Source organism: Anser cygnoides, chromosome 5 (genome assembly GCF_040182565.1).
Source record: "Anser cygnoides isolate HZ-2024a breed goose chromosome 5, Taihu_goose_T2T_genome, whole genome shotgun sequence".
Taxonomy (NCBI): domain Eukaryota; kingdom Metazoa; phylum Chordata; class Aves; order Anseriformes; family Anatidae; genus Anser; species Anser cygnoides.
In genome coordinates, this window is record NC_089877.1 from 49940255 (window position 1) to 49960043 (window position 19789).

Here is a 19789-nt window from a genome sequence, read left to right on the forward strand (position 1 = left end):
TCCACCCCTCTGAACCAAAACAGAATACCATGACTGAACCTTGGTCTACCAAGGTAGACCAACTACCACTGGTGACCACAAAACAGCTCTAGAAGGCATAAGCTTAGTTTCCTTATTTATGTGTTCAGCCAAATTCCGTCAAGCTTCAGATGTTGAGTTCATTTAAAAAAAAAAAGGGGGGGGGGGGGGGGGGGGGGGAAGCTCTGATCTCTAGCGACAGGGATTGTTCTTGCATCTTAGTGTGAGTATAATGAACAGTTTTGAATTTGCCAAAATAACATGATCAAATTTAACAGTATTAATTTACCAGATTCACTTCACTCACAAACAAGTCTTCTGAGACTATGCTACTACCTGCATTATGTTTTTCTTGATCACTGCCACATTTTCTAGTTCAACTAATAAATGACAACAGAAATGCGACAAGAGAGTAGTCTGTGATATCCTCCCCCCTTATTTTTTACCTTGAACTTTTGACTTGGTGTGAGTCTGCATCTCTCTAGCTTCTACCTGTTTCAGGTGTCACTCCATTTTCATCCCTGAACTCCACATCTACATGCAAACATTTGAAAGATATTAATTTTTGTTTAATTAGGTGATCTGGAAGCATACACACGCAGTTTCTGTGACCACAACAGTTATGCCAACTGTGGTACTATGACACTTCTAAGAATTTACAGTTACGGGAGGAACTATAAATCATAAATTCACATCGAAAGAAAGTATTACTGTGGCATTAGGAATGAAACAAAATTACCAGAAAAGGAATTTAAAAAGGGGCGCTTCCTATCTGAGTGTAACATCCCATATACCTGAGAGCTATGAGTAGCAAGGGAGCTACATCATGTTTCTTCAAAGGAAACACTTGGATATGGTTCCCAATGAGAACAAACAAAATACATATAGTGTAAGAGAACTCAAATCAAAATGGCTACAAACAGAGAAAAAGGGTGTTTTCAGTCCATTTGTTTAGGAGGCCTGGGAAGTATTTTTGGTGATATGGTGAATATTCACAGTAACAGTTATTAGCCAACCATTACAGACCCAGAGGGTAACCTTTTCAAAGGCAGTTTGGCACAGGCTGCCAGAAACTCGAGTGCAAGTGATATTAATTTTAAAATCTGGTCTGTGAGAAGTTGTCTAATGGGAACCGTAACACAAGGGTGGAGAAAAGATTAATTTACTGTCAGTGCTCAAGGATGATGTATAACATCTGTTAATACTTAAAAAAGAAATCAGATTTAACGAGCAATGCCACAAGCTCAATAAGAAGGTACAGAAGGACCCCAAATTACTTAACATCAGCACTTAGTGAATGAAAAGCGACCTTTTTAACGTATTAAGCAATTAACTGTTATCTTCTAATTATTATTTCCTACAAGGAAAATAAGCCTTTAATCACTTGACACATTTTTCTTCTGCTTGACAAAGTATTTGAGAGTTTTAGTGGCATGGCTGAGCTCCTGATTTGGAATAAATTCATCTAAATTAGCCTTGCAATAGATCTAATACAACCTGCAAACAAAGGCACAATTCTTGGCACAATTCTTACACACTTAACGCTGATAATACCCTTTAAACATTACTTGCTACAAAATATATTTCAGGGTTAGATACACGATGCTTTCAGATACTGTAATTTATAATGTCATGCTGTTCTATAAGCTTAGGACAAATACAACAGACCAAGGTTCAGTGTTGCTACTGCTGTAAACGACATGCTATGTACAAATTATTTTTCCTCTTCAAATAAGAAGCCAGCAGCTATCTGTTCCTTTATTTTTTTTAAAATTGCAGATTGGTTTCCATATTTAAGTTTTGCAGGGCTGCAAACAAATTCAGCAGTATATAATAGCACAAACCAAAAGAACAAAAATGGTAGGCTGCTCATCCTTATAGTTTATTTCTAGGAATGTTAATTAGAAGCTTTCCATCTGAAAGACAACTACATAAGGAAACAAACTATGAATTTACTGAAAGGGGACAAAAAGGTAAAAAAAAAAGCAAATGCATACAATATTTTTTAATTCCTCAAGCCTTACTCTTAGCACTGCCATATGTATGGCACACACAGGAAGGTATGTTTTAGATATTTATCTTTTTAAACATGGACAAAAGTGTTTTGATGCAGACTACCTTGATTTGAATATATAAAAATCAAAGACTTATGTTTAAGGGTGCATGAAGCCATTATTCCTGCTATTTCCACAGTACACTAATGCCTCCCCATATTAAAACAAATGTTTGTCTTTTTTTCCTCCAATACATGACAAAGTAAGAATTTAATTTTATTCCAGTTAAATCTGCTCCTAAACTAGGATTTTCTGGGAGGAAGCAACATCGAATTTACAAGTATGTCTGATTAAGCCAGTTGAGAAAATTACTCTTGAACTTCTACAATGTAATGTGGCAAACTCATCAAAACCAGCAGTAACAAGAAATCATGGCTTAAAATTGTAAGGCTTTCATGAGGTAGGGGATAATGAAATATTTACAAAGCAGTACCTTCCACTGTCTCTTCAGCTTTTTTCAGTCATTGCTCTACGTTTTCCTTGTAGCTTTGCAGTAATAGTTACTATTAATGTGAAATGTATAAGAACATGAATAGGAAGGAATAATAAAATGGAAGTCGGGAACCAACATGGTAAAAAAAAAAAAGTTTTCTTCACTGGTCATTATATGTTGTATGTCTGTAACTAAGTGGAATAATTTAGGAGATTTTTAATTAAAAGGTACATCATTCTACAGTAATAATTACAACGGTCAGTTACTTCCTTCTCTTTGTGTGGAATGCCTGAATGCAGGATGATGTGCATTCATGATGGAAGATGAAACGATGAAACAATCTACAGTAGAATAGAAAATCCCAACCCTTATTTTTCCCTTAATAGCAAATTTGTTATATCCATTCCTTACTAGAATTCTGTTATCTTTCCACTAAAGATATCCAACAGCCCGTTAGACCAATAATAGGAGGACCACACCCTTTTTCCTTGCAAAAACAAGATGAAAACAACTGATAAGGAAAAATTTCCAGCTACTGCACCTGCTCATATATTCTACAAAATTTTTTTTTCCCTTGCTCTGTGTGAAAGACCTGCACAATTAACAGGATAGACTACATGAGTCACAAACTTACACGTGGGAAACTGGCAAATATGTACAAAACAGTTGTCAGGCACAGAGTAAACACAGAAGAAAAATCAGAGGAAAAAAATATTTCCACTAATCTTTCAGTAAAAACAACTCTTGAAGGTTTATTACAATACTCTGTGAGACAGCTTAAGAAAAAGAATCAAGGGTATGTAGTTCACACTTTTCAGTGTGAAAGCCCTGGCTGGAACACAGAGTACAATTGATTTCTAGCATAGCAACAAAACCCACTGATGCAATTGTAGAATAAGCCCTAGAGCAGAAACCTCCAAGCAAGGTGGATTTTATCGTTAGTTCAACAGTTCTCCTAGGACTTAAGCCTCTTCTATCCCTCCTATAGAGGATTTTCTCCTCTCCAAAGTAGCCTAACAAGGAACTCTGAAGTTCTTCAATACTTTTGCTTGGTTTTAGATTGCCCTCCTCAAACTGTTATAACTTACTGTATAAATGGAGCTGATTTACAGCATCCTGAAACAATCAGTCTCACCATGTTTTATTTACTGGCACTTATAAAGCTTCCTAGAAGAGAAACAGGCACATATTAAGTTCTCTGCAATTAAATTTAAAAAAATACACTGAAGTTATTAAGATCTGCTCAGTTGTTATATTCAGAGGATAGTTATCAGCACGAGTCCATTTGCAGTTTATAGTATGTAATCCACATGATTTTTAAATGTGAACATTTCTTTGTGCTTTGGCTCACCAAAAGGCAATTTTATTCTGAAGCAGCTGCATATCCTCAAATAAACATGACTACAAGAACAAGACTGCATAGAAGCCATCCGATTTCAGTTTTCTTTATATTTGTTATAGAAAAAGAGATTACCCATTCCAGTCCAATAGTTTAAATGAAGATGTACATTTGAAGTACCAAACTGAAATGTTCCCAGCAGACGCAATTTTAAATTCTCATTACATTTATTACATAATGCAGAATATACTTTGGTACACTACTTGTGGCTGCTATTCTATCAGAAGTCAAACTGACAAATTTATTACTTTGTCTGTAAGGGAGCAAAAGCTTTTAAATACAAATTCAATACGGTCAATCTACTCTTCCAAGTTTGCATAAATCTTCCATGAAGCACTGACATACTGGAGAAAAGGAACTCAAGCAGTTCTCAAGGTAAATACAGTAATTAAAACAAACTTTACTAGATTTCAAGGCATCAAAAGAAATTCACTGTTTGACCGCTATATAAATAAATGCAGATTTCTTGCATTATTTGGGTTGATTCTGTACAAGTTTCAGTGATATATTTTATTTAAATATAAGTCTTACAACAATTTAATCCAGGATCTCAATGAAGATGAGAAGTTTGACAGTTCTAATATAGAACTTGCACGAGAGTTATCTTTTAACACTGACTAAACATGGAATGGCATATAAAAAGGTTTAGAAATTACACATTTTAAAATGAAGATGTTTTACCTCAGATTCACTACTTTTGCAAGATGATTTGTATCCTTTAGTATGCAACTTCATCCTTTACCTGCCAACAATGTGTACAAGTTAACACAGCAAAATTTACAGAATAATTGGCCTTGGTCTTACAATGACCTATTTACACATTTGGGATAAGTAAGCATGTTCTTCCCTTTAAATTTTATACATATCTTCAAGCTTTAAGCCTGTATTTGAATCTACAAATTCCAGCAGTTAAAAAGTCTGTCAAATATACATCTTAGAGCATTAAAGTACAGTGTCTGTATATATATGAATCTATCTTTTGCTAAATTACCCACTCTTCATCACACAGACACCACTAGAAATGAAGCACTCACTTCCACAGTTAACTCCTTGGTGCTGATGAGTTTGACTACTGAAAGCAGTTGTTAGGCTGGAAGAAAAAAAATCTAATCTTTGTGCAAAGAAGATTAATATACCTCAAATGGCCCCAAGCATGATCAATACTGTAAATAAGAGATAAATATCTTAATGTAACCAAATGTAAGAAATTGTGTAGTGTGGGGGGGAACTGCAGCTACTCAATAACCACACTCCCATATATTCACTGCCTCACTGGAGTTTATATGATTCATTCAGCACCTCAAATAAGATCAGTTTTGGCTAGGTGTTTTTATTTATTCATTTTTAATTCTGGTTCTTGAAGGTCCATTGCCAATGGCAGATTATTTTAATGGAAAAATGGACCTCAACACCAAAAAAGTAATGCTTTCTATATATGGATAACTGAAATGACTCAGAGTGTAACCTAAGGGTTAAAAATCCTTCAATTTATCTTGTGGCAGTCTAGCAACAAAATCTAACCCCCACCCAAAATGAATACCTGCTACCAAGAACGCAGCTCTGCATGCGATCCTTCAATTTCCAAAGCACTGGTTAGTTTGTAATGAAAAAAAAGAAAAACAAGACAATTGCAAACAAGTATACGACTTTTTACAGAAGGCCTCACTGTGGTAAATTATATACAGCATAGTGTTCTCATTTTCCTTAAAGTGCTATCATCATATTGATTCAATATCATTTATTGTTTGAGGAGGTCTTTTAGTACAGCACCAGCACTGGCATCAGGGGACACTGGCAGTGGTGTAAAAGTAGGCAAGGCATCAGAGATAGGTTTCATAAGCAGGTGTCCAGAACTAGTAGCAGGAGTTATGAGAGGCACTGCTGCAGATCGAGGTGCTAGAAATGGATTTGCGTCTGGTCTTCTGCTGATTCCTGAGACTGCAGAATCTGAAATGTAAAGCAAACAAAAAAGCCACCACTTCATTAGAAAGTTTTAATAAGCCTACCCAATTTCAGAGCACTTGCCATGAAACAAATTTTACAACTGCATATTAGTTTTGCAAACACGAAAGTCTTTTATTCTTTCTGTGGACTGCAGATGCTCTCATATACTTATTTCTCTCTATCTTCCCTCACATTGGATCACATCTGCCATTGCTTCTGTTGCTCACCATTTCCTACATCTACGCTTCAGGTCACCAGTTACACCAAGGCACTTCCAGGACCTGTGCTTGTTGGCAGCTGAAATTTTGCAGCACCTCATGTTATGCAAAAGAAAACCAAGACACTTGCTCTGTGACACGGAACACAAACACCCTGTGCACAGAGGTTCCCTTCACCCACGCAAAACCAGACACGAAGTATCTGTCACATTGGCTCCAGCACTATGCAAAGACATAAGGGCCCTTGTACATGCACTACAACGCAGCATGCAGGTTGGTTCCCCACTCCGTGTGTACAGGGGAAGCTGCTCCAGGGTCAGGTCGAAGCAAGAACTTTATCTTTACAAGGGCTAAGTCACAAGTGAGTCTTGACATATCTTTGTTATCTTATTTGTCAAAATTTCACTTTTATTATCTTTGTTCCTAAATGATTTTAATCTAACCATCAACTTGCCCCTTCTCACCTTCCCCCATCAAACTCTGTGTCTTCCACAAAGTGTCTTCCAGATGTAACCTGTTCTCAAGATTCCTCCATCAGACAGACAGCAGAAATTGAACTGAAATTCCCTTGTCATAATGAATAGTTGGATGGGTGACTTTATTCAGATTTTTTGTTTTAAGAGATCTACAATCATGTAAACATCATAACTCTCATAAATGTGTTTGTGTGTAGATACTTAAAACCACTACCATATGGTTTATTTCCAGAAACCAAAAACTTAAAACACATCAACAAGCCAGAAGGTTTGGCTCATATAGGTAAAATACAAGTACTTCTATAGCTTAAAAACGTACTTTACCAATATTACTCAAACTACAAGGAAGAAGAGTAAAAAGAAAATTAAATTAAATTTTGGTTTATTAGAAAAGTAAACACTGCTTTCAGAGATAAATTGCTATTTCACAGTAGATGCTTATACTTTGTAACATCCAACTACTTTATGTGAAATAAAATGTATTTTTAAAGCATATATATATATATATATATTACATATAGGTTTGGGGATACACGTCATGCATCATTCACCCCCCCCCCCCCGTGAGTACAGTTGTTACAAGGTTCAAGCAAAAAAAGCTTCTGCAAATCAGCAGGACTGTATTAAAGTCTAGAATGCATGTGAAAAATTCAGCACAACCTGGTCCATTTCAACTGATTATTTCGATCCTATATTACTTATACTAAGTACACAGTTCCTTATAGAATCAGAGTGAGAGCCAAAACCTATAAATTTCACCATGCAAAATAAAAGCATAATTGTTCTCGGCCTCAGAAAAATTAAAGTTAAGGACTCATGCACAGCTTAGAAAGATTTCAAATCACGCCAGGTACTTAGCTGATTTTACTTCAGTCCTCTCTGAGTGACCAGGTTCTACATATGAGAGAGGCACTACAAGGCTGGTATTACTTGCATTTTTCACTCAGTGAGACCCAAACTGATCAACAGGGATGCTGAAAATCAGGACTGGGTTCACCAGTACACCATATGAAGTTGTCTGTTTAGCTTTAAAATGCGCTGTTAAAGCTTTCCCTATCAAAGGGAATTTGGTCCTTCCAGTCTTCTGTATTAGGTTTTTAGGAAACGGGGTATGGTGTGAAGAGAGAGGGGGGCCAGGACAGGAAAAGAAATAGAGAGAAAGAAGAGAGAGTAGAACATTGTGGGGGAAGGCACAATGGCAAAAAAATTAAAAAAAAAATTGTACTTCACAGATGAGGAATCACGGAAACATTTAAGTCCTCTCAAAAATTCTACGTTTAGTTATTTATATCTGTGCAAAGTTTCAATCTTTCTTTAGATCTTACCTTGTATCTGACTGCTGGATGGAACGCTGCCAGCTTTACCAGTTCCTGCTGCTCCTAAAGGTTTCATATCATGAACAGAGAGCTTGGGTGGAGGAAGGCTTGGGCAAGATTCTGTTTCGAGGAATTTCACAAACAACTCTGAAAAAGACTACAAGATGCTACAAGTTATTAGATTTTACATGCTTTTCAACAGAACTTAAGTTAAAAATAAATACATAAAAAAAAGCTGTCAGCAGGCTCCAAAGAGCTCTGTACTGGTATTTTAGTACTACTTAGTGAGGGACAATGTAAATTATTTTCAAAATACAAAGTTTTTGTTGTCTCAGTGAATGGCATTTATGTGGCATACACTCTAAAGATACATCCTCTAAATTCATACACTTCCACCATGGTTGCATTATTGATTTAAGTCAATTGTTTCAAGAAACCTGTGATGCTACACACATCATAAGTACTTCCTGTGTCCACACTCAAGCAAATCACTCCTCCAACAATGCTTTCGTTTGGCAAAATGTCTTGAACAAATGAAGCATGGACTGGTTAAGGTGTAATTGCATCACAAGATAAGATTTTGCTAAGTAGAGCTTATCCTATACATACCAAAATATTAATTTTTCTCTTTTCCATCCATAGTTAATAAGACCACAATACTGTGGCAGCCTAAATGCCTGCATTATTTTTGTGGGCAAAAAAATCATCCCTACAGTTCAAGATAATTTACAGGAGTCAATTCTAAGCATCATTCTCTAGCTCCAGGACCAAAAAACCACAGTTAATCCAAACTGCCCCGTTTTCTTAGTGCTTAATCCTTAAGTGCACTACTTAGTGGTCTGCAAAATGGAAAGTTCCATAGATTAACTGTTCACATGGGCCATACTGTAAGAACTGTTGCTTTACAGTATTTGGAAGCTCAAACATCAACTTTATATTCTATACATAAGAGACACTAGCTGCAGCAGCTGAGAAAGCTTTTCAAGTGAAATTTAAAGAACAAATGGGAACATTGTCATCAAAATATGATATGATAGTATACAGTCCATACTGGACGAAGTCATTGGTCCCAGGAGCCAGTGGAACAGTAATCAGAGTTTTGTATTAGCTCAACACTTCAGACTGTGCAATTTTCATCAAGGCCTACATATTTATTTAGGTGGTGGTGGAAGTGGGGAAACAACATGCCAAAGCAGCTGCACAAAGCAAATAAATAATGGAAGATACAGTAGAATCAGTACATTAAGCTCAATACACTTAGGAACCAAACGTAAGTACTAATATGTAACTGCTCCAGTTCTTTACTCAAACGCAGGGAATACACGATTGATTCTTACACTATTAAAAATATTCTGATGAGTTGGCCTTAAAGGTGTATTAGGGACACTCTTTGACCCAGTTCCTCCACCAAGCCAGCCAGTCACCCATCTTGTAACTCCTCTTTGTTCTTCAGATAGTAACTAAAAGGTTTTAAAAAAAATAGTTAGGAAACAAAAAATAAAGCAGCAGATAAAAAACTGCAAAACTGTGCTCATTTTATTGTTCATTCACTACAAATCATGTGGGAATCCCACAGAATCCTACAGATAAATAAAAACTTCAAGTACTTCAAAACCTTACTCTCTCCCTCCTGAAAATTGGCAGTCTAAAATCCTGGCTCTTTGTGTAAAAATATAAAAGCCATATTCTTCACAATACCTAGTGGTACATATAAAAATGTCTTATTTTTCTTTAACCAACATATTACAGTTATTATGTGCAACACCACAAAGTTAAATCCTTTCCTTTCTGCATTAGTGTTCCTCAGGAAGATGAAATCCATATTAAATGCAGTTATCATGAGATTCCATTAAGAACAGCATGTCCCACATAAAAAACAGACTTCTCCCCACCAGGAAGTACCAGGACAGTCACATTTAGTTTAGTAGCAAGTCGTTCTATTTTCAGGTAAGCATACTGCAAATCAAGGAAGCCTAGTTTTCAGTAAGCATTACCTGATCAAGTTCTTCCTTTTTTATTCCCAAGATACTTCCCATTAACCGTAACACTTCAGGACGTTTATTTTTTGGAGTATGAAAATGTCCAACAAAGAGATTTCTCATCAGGAGCCTGCAGAACAAAGGAAGCTTGTTACACTGCCTGCTCTGAAGTAGCAGTTGATAAGGAAACACTGATGCATTTATTCCTCATACTTTTACCTAATTTACAATAACCCAAATAAACAAGCCAGTACAAAGAACTAAAAGGAAACCTCACAAATTTCTCTACTCTCCAAGTTAAAACACTTTTTAGAGCAAAGAGCTGCAATTTGGACAACATTAGAAATATACTAAGGCAGTAATTTGAAACTGAGTCGTACATTACCAAGTTTTGATAAAAGTGACACAATGCAAGAAAATATATATTCTCAAATCTTGACTCAGAACCTTTAAACAGATACTTATGTACAGTCCCAAAACAAGACCTAAGAAGGGGGCAGGGGAACTCATTTGCCTATCCTAGGTTCAGGTCTAACGCAGGGAGAGAGAACAAAAAGACCAAGAAACAAATCAAATTGCACAGCATCCCAGTGATGCCGTTCACACCTTGGATGCTTTATAACAGATGTTCACTAAGAACTCTCCATTTTCAGAGCTCATGCTATTGAAGTGTAATGCTACTTAAACACATCAATAATATAAATTTATACACACTGGTTTTAATAATCAAGATTACTATTCACAATCACCAAGCAATTGAAAAATGTCAAGATAAAGAGAGTATACTACAAGCTTACATACAGAAGCTCAGTTCTGCACCACTCTTACAACGGTTACGTTATCTGCACATTGTGAGCAATAACAGAAATGTACAACAACATAATGAGACTTACTTGTCCACTTTTCCTTCTGTGCTGTTGATGAGATTCATTAGTTTATTTTGTACATCTTCTAACATTTCTTTTCTGATCTCTCCTATAAAATGTTAGGTCAAAGCAAATAAATTTGCAGCCTGCTTCAAAATGTTATTAACAACACACACTTATCAAGATATGCTAACGTATGTTTTAAAAAAAGTGTCAACTTAGTAAGTGATTATTACTTGAATTTATAAGCTAGGATTTCCAGAACAATACTCAAAGCTACAGTACAGAAACACCCAGAATATAAATCAACCGTATAAGGTCTGATGAACTGCTCTGTTCCACCTAGATCACACAGAACTGGAAAGATGTTCTTGGTAAAAGTGTATATTCTATGCTGGCAATCCTTAATCCTTTTTATAACCTGATTATAAATTGCATGTTGTTATTGGGTCTTTGGATCTCAGTACTTAACCTCAAATATATTCACTCTTGTCCAGTAATTCCATAGCACAAATTTCTCTACAACTTCCCTAAAATTTCACTAACACAGATTATTTGATAGCTTTAATACAGGATACGCCTGATTACCCCCAAAATTCTCTGTCAATAACTCAGGCTTCCCCTGGCCTCCCATTAAACTCAAAAAGATCATAATGAAGCAAGAGATTCTCCTAAAGGTTTTACTTGCCACAAGTATTTTACAACATCCTGACTCTGAGGATACAAGACCCAAAGTTTTGTCTTTATAAAATCTGGCTATGTTAGAAATTGGATAAAAATATCTGACATTCAGGTCTACACAAATTTACGCAGAAAGCACAGAGTGAAAACTGACAGGAAAAAAGCTATCCCTGAACACAGGATTTAAGGACACTAATAACAAAACATCCACAGACAAGAAAACAGATAGTTACAAGGTACAAAGAATTCTTTGAAGATAAGTTTCAAAACAGCAAAAATAGATTTTTTTCACCAAACTCTGGTTCTGCAAGATGATATCTTTGAAGTTACTTTTTCCTAATAAAAGCGCAAGTCTAAACAACAAACACAAGCCGAACAACATAATATGGACCCTCAATGTGAAGACAAACTCTACCCTGCAGTTGTATAAGCTGCAGCTGCATGAGCTTTCTTCCCTCCCTTCATAATGCTGAATCCCTCAAATGTTTTCAAACCCTATGGAAAGGTTGCTAAGTGACTTAATCTTCCTACTATTTCAAAAGCTCTTGGGTTCATGTTGATTAAAAGTAAATGCTTCATAAAAAAGTATACTTTTATTGCATCTGTCTTGTAGTTTATTTCTAAAAAGCCTCAACATCTTTGTAGAAATGAGTGGATATCTTATAGCTATTTAAAAGAATTATGTTTTTCTTGAGAGAATATGGAGACAAGGGAAGATGAAAGGTGACTTTGGGTATTTTTTTCTAAGTTTCAGATCACCTGGGATGTATGCAAAAACATTCCACTCTAATTTCTACATGACTTTCAACCTTTAATAAATGCATGCCACAACTATGCTGACACGACATTGTTCCCAATTAACACTAGTAACACCATGAGAACCTGTATGGAGTTTTGGTATATATGCACAAAAAACTAGGCTGTGAAATGGATACAAACTAATGTGTCCTGTTCAAATACTCCAGATATTTAAACAAACTCTTTACTTCACAAACACGAATTCTATAAAGAGTAGAACAAACTAACTAGCGTAGTGCTGGGAATGTTACTTAAAATTAGGCTACTTTGTAACATGGTTAAGCAGGTCCCCAAAATTTGAATGAAAAAAATTCCCATATGTTTATGGAATAACAACAGTTGCAGGAGCATACATGGAGTTTGAGTTGTTATTTAGGTCTCCACAGAATTAAAAGGAATATAAGTTAAACTACTAATACCATTAACTTTACAACATGGCACCAGCACCAAAAAAACTCAGAGAAACAGCATCTGAAAAAGAGGTTTAAATAAATCTCATGACGTTGTTACTGCTTTACAGAGCAAGATAAGTGGTTTTTCCAATTTTTATCTACAAAATTATTTTTAAAAAAAGCAATTAATAATTTTGAAGTGAAATGTTAATTCTAACACTTTTCTATTTTTTTCCTGAGATTTTTTTTTTTTTTTAAATCAAAGAGGACTGTCTTTTAAGGACAGTTACGTGGCTACATTCACCCACAGAGATTACACAACTTTAAATTAAACAGTTTTTAAATGGAATATTTCCTTTTAAAACAGCATCTTACAGTTGAAAAGGACTTAAACGCGTACTTTCAGTGTGTGAAGAGACTGAATAACAAAAGACTTGAGCCAAAATTCAGCACGGGCTGCTGTAAACCAGACATTTACAGCAGTCTCCAATAATTTGTTAACCATTTATGGCAATCTAGAAAACTGCATCTGGTACATCTTATACTTTTCCATTAAAATCACTTCTCCTGCCAAAAAAATCCATAAAGAAATCCTTCAAAAGATTTGGCCAACAAAACTCTGTCTGGGAATGCATTTGGCCAATTTTCAATAAGACACTATATGTTTTCTTGTGTAAATACAGAAAACGGAGTGGTCTCTTTTTCAATAAAAATTATGATTTATTCTACAACAACATTAAAGAGCTGTTTCCTTTACACAACAATCCTGTTTCACATTTTTTAAACAAGTAAATTGCTTGCCAATACAGCATGGTTTGATAGAATACTGAGACCCAATTTTCTCTCGCAGTTCAAACCCATTAACATGTTAACCCCCTGCTTTAATGCAGTTTAGCTTTTAAAATTAACCACTAGGGTAGAGCTACCCATTTAATGGTACCATATTTGCCTATGTCAACATTATTTTCAGTCCAGGGTATTTGAAAACTTTCACTGTGATGTCTTTAGCAAGACAGAGATATAAAGATTGGTAAATTAAAAAATAAGTCTACTGTTTTGGTACGTGATTCATGCAGCAGCTTGAAATTTAATTCAAGTTGTAAAATTCACATGTGAACTCAGATCATTGCTATGATGTCCGCTGGGATGCTAAACTGTACTTACACACAACGACATTTAAGTAAACGCCCTTTCAATTGTGTAGTATATAAGTGGTAACTTTTTATAGAGTTCTTGGTGAAACTGCAACGGCTTTCAAATTATTTTTTACACTAATTACAATACCACAAACAAGTTTCCTGAATGAAAATATTATATATTTCAAGAAAAAATGGATATCAATAATTAGTTGAATATGGTCTAAACAAAATGAGTTACCACTGCATTCAGCAGAGATGACTTTACAGGCACCTTCCCACAGCAAGCCTTAATTAAAGGATTTTACCCCCATATTTCCTACAGACATGGGGGGAAAAATATGAAAGTAAGAGCTGTTAAGTGACCTGCAAGTGAGCAAACCTCTGCCCTTCAAACTCCCATTTGAGAGCCCGCTACAGGGAGCAAACAGAAATTTTCCTCTGGCTTCATATTTATCCAATGCATGCAAATGACAGCTGGACCCTAACAGATGATGCTGCAGTAACAGCAAACTGCAGTGACCCACAGAAAGATACGAAAAGAGAAAGTGGGATTCAGCTAGGAAAATGGAGGAGGAAAATACAATAAACACAGAAATAAGAAGGAAAACAACAAAGAAAGAGCTTAAAACTCCCTCGACAATTGGTACTGTTAGTAAGTTCACCCGTATCAGAACTATCATGGAATTAGACAGAGGTAACTTTCCCTCTTGGTTCAAGGAAATAAATATTCCAGACAGAATTACAGAACAGGGCTGAGACTTATGTACAGAAATCCAGCAAAATTATTAGTTCTAAGTCCTGCTTTACCTAATGCTACAACCCCTTTCTCATGAAAACTAAAGTTAATGCAGTAAGAAAAAACAGCAATCTATATTATTTGTATACCTATTATATCATCTCCAATCGAATCTGAGCTTATAAATCTTACTGATGTTTGGTATTCAAATACATTGTACAGAAATTACCCTTAACTTTTTTGATTAGAATAAAGTTTAAGGCCACAAAACAGAAATATGTTGAAATGGTATCAGTTTTTACTAGTAGGTTATTCTGCCTTTTTACGGTTTCCTATACTGCTTTAATGCTAGAGGTATTAACAAAAGAGAAGACTATGTATCTATCATAGATTTTATGTTTCAGTGATGTCATCGTTTTCTTTTTCCCTTTCATTCACAGAATCACAAAGCCACAGAAACATTTATGTTGGAAGGGACTTCTATAGGTTATCCAGTCCAGCCCCTCTGCTTAAGCAGAGTCAGAGAGAGCAGGTTGTCCTGGATTGTGTGCAAGCGGGTTTTGAGTATCTTCATGGCTGGACACACCTCTCTGAGCAACCTATTCCTTCGTCTGACCACCCTCGCTGTAAATATTCTTCCTTTTCAAAACTGTTTCTCCTGGCAAAGTTCTTTACTGTCTGGCCAAGCTTTGTCTTCACATCCAAAGTAATGAAGTTCATCAAATGTTGGAGTACTTAATCTTAGAACAGTATGAAAGGCATCTTTCTAAATATGAGCCGTTCGGAAGCTTATTTGAAATGAGATCTAAAAATACAATCTAAAGATGTGTCCAAGGCCTTCCATGTAATCTCTTCAGTCAGTCTCATACCTGTGCAAGAGCTGCTCTCTCCGCATCTCAACAGCATACACTTTCTCTCTACCTCACAGTAACTATCTGTGAACGTGAAATATGTATATTATGTATATACATAATATGTATACATGTATGTATATACATAATATGTATACATAATTGTATAATATGTATAAATATGTAATATGTATAACGTGAAATATGGTAGTTATTTTGGAAAATGTGACAGCATTTCATATTTCACAAACCTTTTAAAGAGACACTGAACTAAATTAAGGGCTTTGGTACCTAGAGGGAAGAAAGCTAGGCCTTCTCTTGAGAGAGATCACTAACAGAAGGCATACATCTTTTTAAAAAATGTTTTATAAACTTAGTAAATGCTCAAAAGGTGGCACAGAATTACTCTTTTCCCTCATTAAGGACATTCTGGTAAATTTCTAAGAACACTATATTGTCTCCCCATCTACTTGGAATATTTTAAGCAGAGGAAAAAAAAATAGTTACCTTCTTTCTTAAGCTCTTCAATCTGCTCCTCTTTAACATCAAGTTGCTCAGTAAGCCTCGATGCTGCATCCAGTGCAGCATTTGCCTCTCCTAAACTTTCCTGAAGAGAGGGTAAGAAAAGGACAGAGAGAGAAGCATGAGTTCACTATCACGATTATTCCGATACAACATACAACACAACAGACACAAAGGCTTCAATCGCTTATACTCTAGAATAACTGGATTGTAAACGTCCTCAGAAATAGGATAGTCAGAGGTACGCTACCTTGCTGGCCCTTCTTTCAGTCTCATCCTGTTCCCAACCCCTCAACCAGAGAAGAAAAAATAATTATATAACACTATATATATTCTCAGACAGTAACACTTAACACAACAGCTCAAAAAAAAAAATAATCAGTCAAAATTCGCATTAAATTTGTGTTCAACTTCATTATTCGACCTACCTGCAGTGATACAACTTTCTCTTCTAAGTTCTCGGCTTTTTTTTTCCATTCTGCAGTCTGTTTTTGGTGTTTTTCTAACTCTGCTGAATACATGGCTTTTTCCTCTAATGGGTTAAAATACAAAAAGGAAAAAAAAAAGATCTCAATTCATAATTAGTCTCTCTCTTTAGGTGGATACACCTTAGCATTATCACATCTGGTTTTCACAGGGTAGAGGTGGAATTCTAGTTTCATATACAGGATAATGACCATCCGTTTTCACAGGGCCACAATTTTACTAAAGTTTTTCAAAAGACAAAATCTTCTGAAATTCAAGCTACCAAAATGAAAACCAATTAACTACATGCCTTTAAAAGCACCAAAATATGGTAACTATCCCATCTGAAAAATGCATGTTGCGATCTTCGGTATTTCTTGACAAAACTTACCCTGTTGGAATTGCTCTAGCACCATCTGCAGGTTGGCCAGTGACAATGCATACTGTTTCACTTGGTCCTGTGAGATGGTGAGCTGTAGCACAGTTTCATCTCTCTGCTTGGAAACCAAGTTTAATTGCTCTTGCAAAGATTCGACCTGCAGACTAGCTTGATGACTTAATGAAAACAAATTATTTACTAAGATAACGAAGGAAGTCATCATAGAGAAAATTAAACCACAGCAAAACTTAATCTACCTTTAATTTTCACTTAAATTTATAAAAATGAAGTCGTTTTTCCCCAAATTCTTCTTAAAAACAAAGAAACAAACAAACAAACAACTAAAACCCTAGCGACCCATTTTAAATATGCCTGGAAATAAAATTTTGGCAATCCAAAAACAAGAACAAACTTCTGTTTGAAGTGCATTAGAAAATGACAAAAATAATCTTTTAATCCATTTTTGTAGAAGTATGTTTAACAACAACAAAAAAAACACCAAAAAACAAAACATACACACACACCTTGCCTGATTCAATTACTGCATGTATCAACAGCTCTTTCTATCAACTATTACTTTTAAGGCCAGTCTCCAAGAACTCAGTATAAACATCCTGACCACCACTGACCATCCATTTAACTTCCCATTATGCAGAAATATTATGAACCTGATGTACTCCCATTTCAGTCTTTCTTAACAGTGCATACTAGGTAGGAAATAGGCTACATTTCTTGGAAGACATTTGACAAGTGTTGGTGAAGAATTAAGAAACATTCTGCCAGTTTTTATGTAGCCTTCTCCCAGCTCTTCAACTTTCTCCACAATTTTCCACAACAGTCTGCTCAGCTCAGAAATCTCTTTGCTGACAATGTTGAGCAGAGCTCATTTTGGGCACTTAAGAAGTAGGAAAGACTGAAGCTACATAGATATATTTGATTAAAATCCTTGTTCATTTGGACAACAGCACTAAAATAAAAAAGTAATCTTTTGCTCAAAGTAACTAACAAGCCTACATTAGAGTCAAGACAGGTGTTGAGTAATTTTAATACTCGGGTTTTCATTGTTGTGGCTGAAAAATGTGATTATGGTAAATAAAAAAACACCATAATTGGTGCTCGCCTCTCCAATTGTGCTACCTATGAGAACATCTATGCATCTTGCTTTATATGTATGTTAAAAAAGGTTTACAGCGGTGTACACCTTTCTATGCTATAATGTATAAAGTACAGATGGGTACTCCTCTCAAAAGCAATGCACAAAGTAACACAAGCACACCTGTGCATCCAACTGTATAAAACACTTTCAAATGCACTTTCAAAGTGAATGAAGCCTTGATGTTGAAGGCAATTAAGTTAATCTTTTATGCTCTGACATATTCAATTATTCAATTATATTCAATTGATGGGTTGAGGGATTTTTGTTGTTTCTAGTTCTAAGCACTGTTAAAGATCCAAGATTTCTATAGTTGCTTCAAAAATGACAAATAACTTCTTAGTGCACAACAGTTGCCAAGGAAATTTCAAATTACCTTCCTGATTTAGAATAACAGTAATTCATATATTTTTGTTTTCTCAACTGCCTAGCATGCTCTAGAATGCAAATTCGATAAAATAAAGCTATCAGTATCACTACAGAAAACTGTAAAATTCACAGTGCCACTGCTGGATAGATGAAAAGATCACCTGGCGTTCTCCACTGCAGTAGATGAGGACACGAGTTTTTCTTCCAAAACTGAAACTTTTTTTCTTAGCTTGGCCTCTCTGTCTTCTGCAGCTAACGCCTCTCGCGTGTAGGAGTCCTCCATTTCCAGCAGGTGATTACGTAACCTCTCTAGTTCCTGATTTAGGCGCTGCTCCTTCTCACGTAAATGCTGTATCTGTGTAGAACATACCTTAAGTTGCTTGTACTATCAGTTTTCATAAATAATGTAAGCAAACAAAACATCCTTTGAAGCATATTGCCTGCATATTGATTTCAAATGCTTTTCACAAGTTACTGCTAACAAAAATAAAGCAGAAAATATTGTAAGACGCAATTTTTTACTCTTTTATTTCTTACAACTGTAAGTTATTTGGTGGTATACCTCACTCTGCAGGGCACTGCTCTCCATTTGCTTCTGTTTGAGTGCTACCATGACTTGGTCTCTCTCTTGCTGAAAAGTAACAGCCTTTTCTTGCATTGATTTAACTTCATTTAGCAGTTGATTCAATTCCCCTGTCTTGCCCTGTCAAAGACATAAAGCATTTCAAACACAGCAGTCTTACTGAAGGAGATGTAGTCTTTGTCCAAAAGAATGGAAAGAAAATACTAATTTAACACGGAGAAGTGCAAGACACCCACAGCCCTATAGCACAGAAAAACTTCAAAATACTATTTTCCCTGAATGTGATTTCCCTCACAGACGAACTAAAAGTTATTCCTAAAAGACACTACAGACGCTTGAATACTTCAAAGTTTCAGGTTTTCTGCTATGGGTGGAATGTTTTCTTTGTTGTATCTGCTTATTAGGACATGGACGTATGAAGCATCTGCCTACACATGTCAACTTGCCTGAAGTTAAGATGACTAAACACGTGAAGTAATCCTTAAAAACAAGCCATAAGGTGACTTCAGTTCTAGAGATCAGCCTTCAAATTTTTGCATTTGCAGTTACTTGAAGCTTTCCAGCATCCTTTTTACCATTAGTATCGTATTATTTTGAGAGCAGATATTTTTATTGAATATGTTGGTAAAAAGTAAACCAATCTTTGCTTGCACCATTAGTGCTTATAAGCTTCAATTATTTATTAATGAAACTGAATACAGTATTTTTTTCAGTAGAGCTGCAAACCTGCACGCAAATCTGCTATTTATGCTGTGTTATCACCTGACATGCACATAAAATACATTTGAACACTATTTTTCATAGTTCTCCATGGTGAACACGAAGTCTGCGAAAGGAACTTCTCTGATTTGTGAAGAAAAAGAAGTCCAGACAATTGTTCCATGCCTACGAAACTGAAAGCCCAAGCTGTCAGTGAATGAAGAGGTCTGCAGGCCAAAGATACGCAACACACAGAGAACCTAACCAGACAATGCAGGCTTCCAGGAGCAGCAGCTACTGGAGTTAGAATAATTTAAAA

At 35.7% G+C, this 19789-nt stretch overlaps 1 protein-coding gene across 1 annotated transcript in view; it reads right to left on the minus strand.

Annotated features, from left to right (window-relative positions):
• Positions 1-3934: 3934 nt before the first annotated feature.
• Positions 3935-19789, minus strand: part of TRIP11 (thyroid hormone receptor interactor 11) — a 32151-nt gene continuing 16296 nt past the window's right edge. The window contains exons 12-21 of the mRNA XM_048070511.2: positions 18751-18891; positions 18350-18543; positions 16679-16842; positions 16251-16354; positions 15808-15907; positions 10731-10812; positions 9853-9967; positions 9196-9318; positions 7868-8015; positions 3935-5851 (exon numbers count right to left, since the gene is read on the minus strand). Of these exons, the coding sequence (XP_047926468.2) occupies positions 5643-5851; positions 7868-8015; positions 9196-9318; positions 9853-9967; positions 10731-10812; positions 15808-15907; positions 16251-16354; positions 16679-16842; positions 18350-18543; positions 18751-18891 (1380 nt within the window). The 3' untranslated portion in view covers positions 3935-5642. The remainder of the gene's footprint in view (positions 5852-7867; positions 8016-9195; positions 9319-9852; positions 9968-10730; positions 10813-15807; positions 15908-16250; positions 16355-16678; positions 16843-18349; positions 18544-18750; positions 18892-19789) is intronic.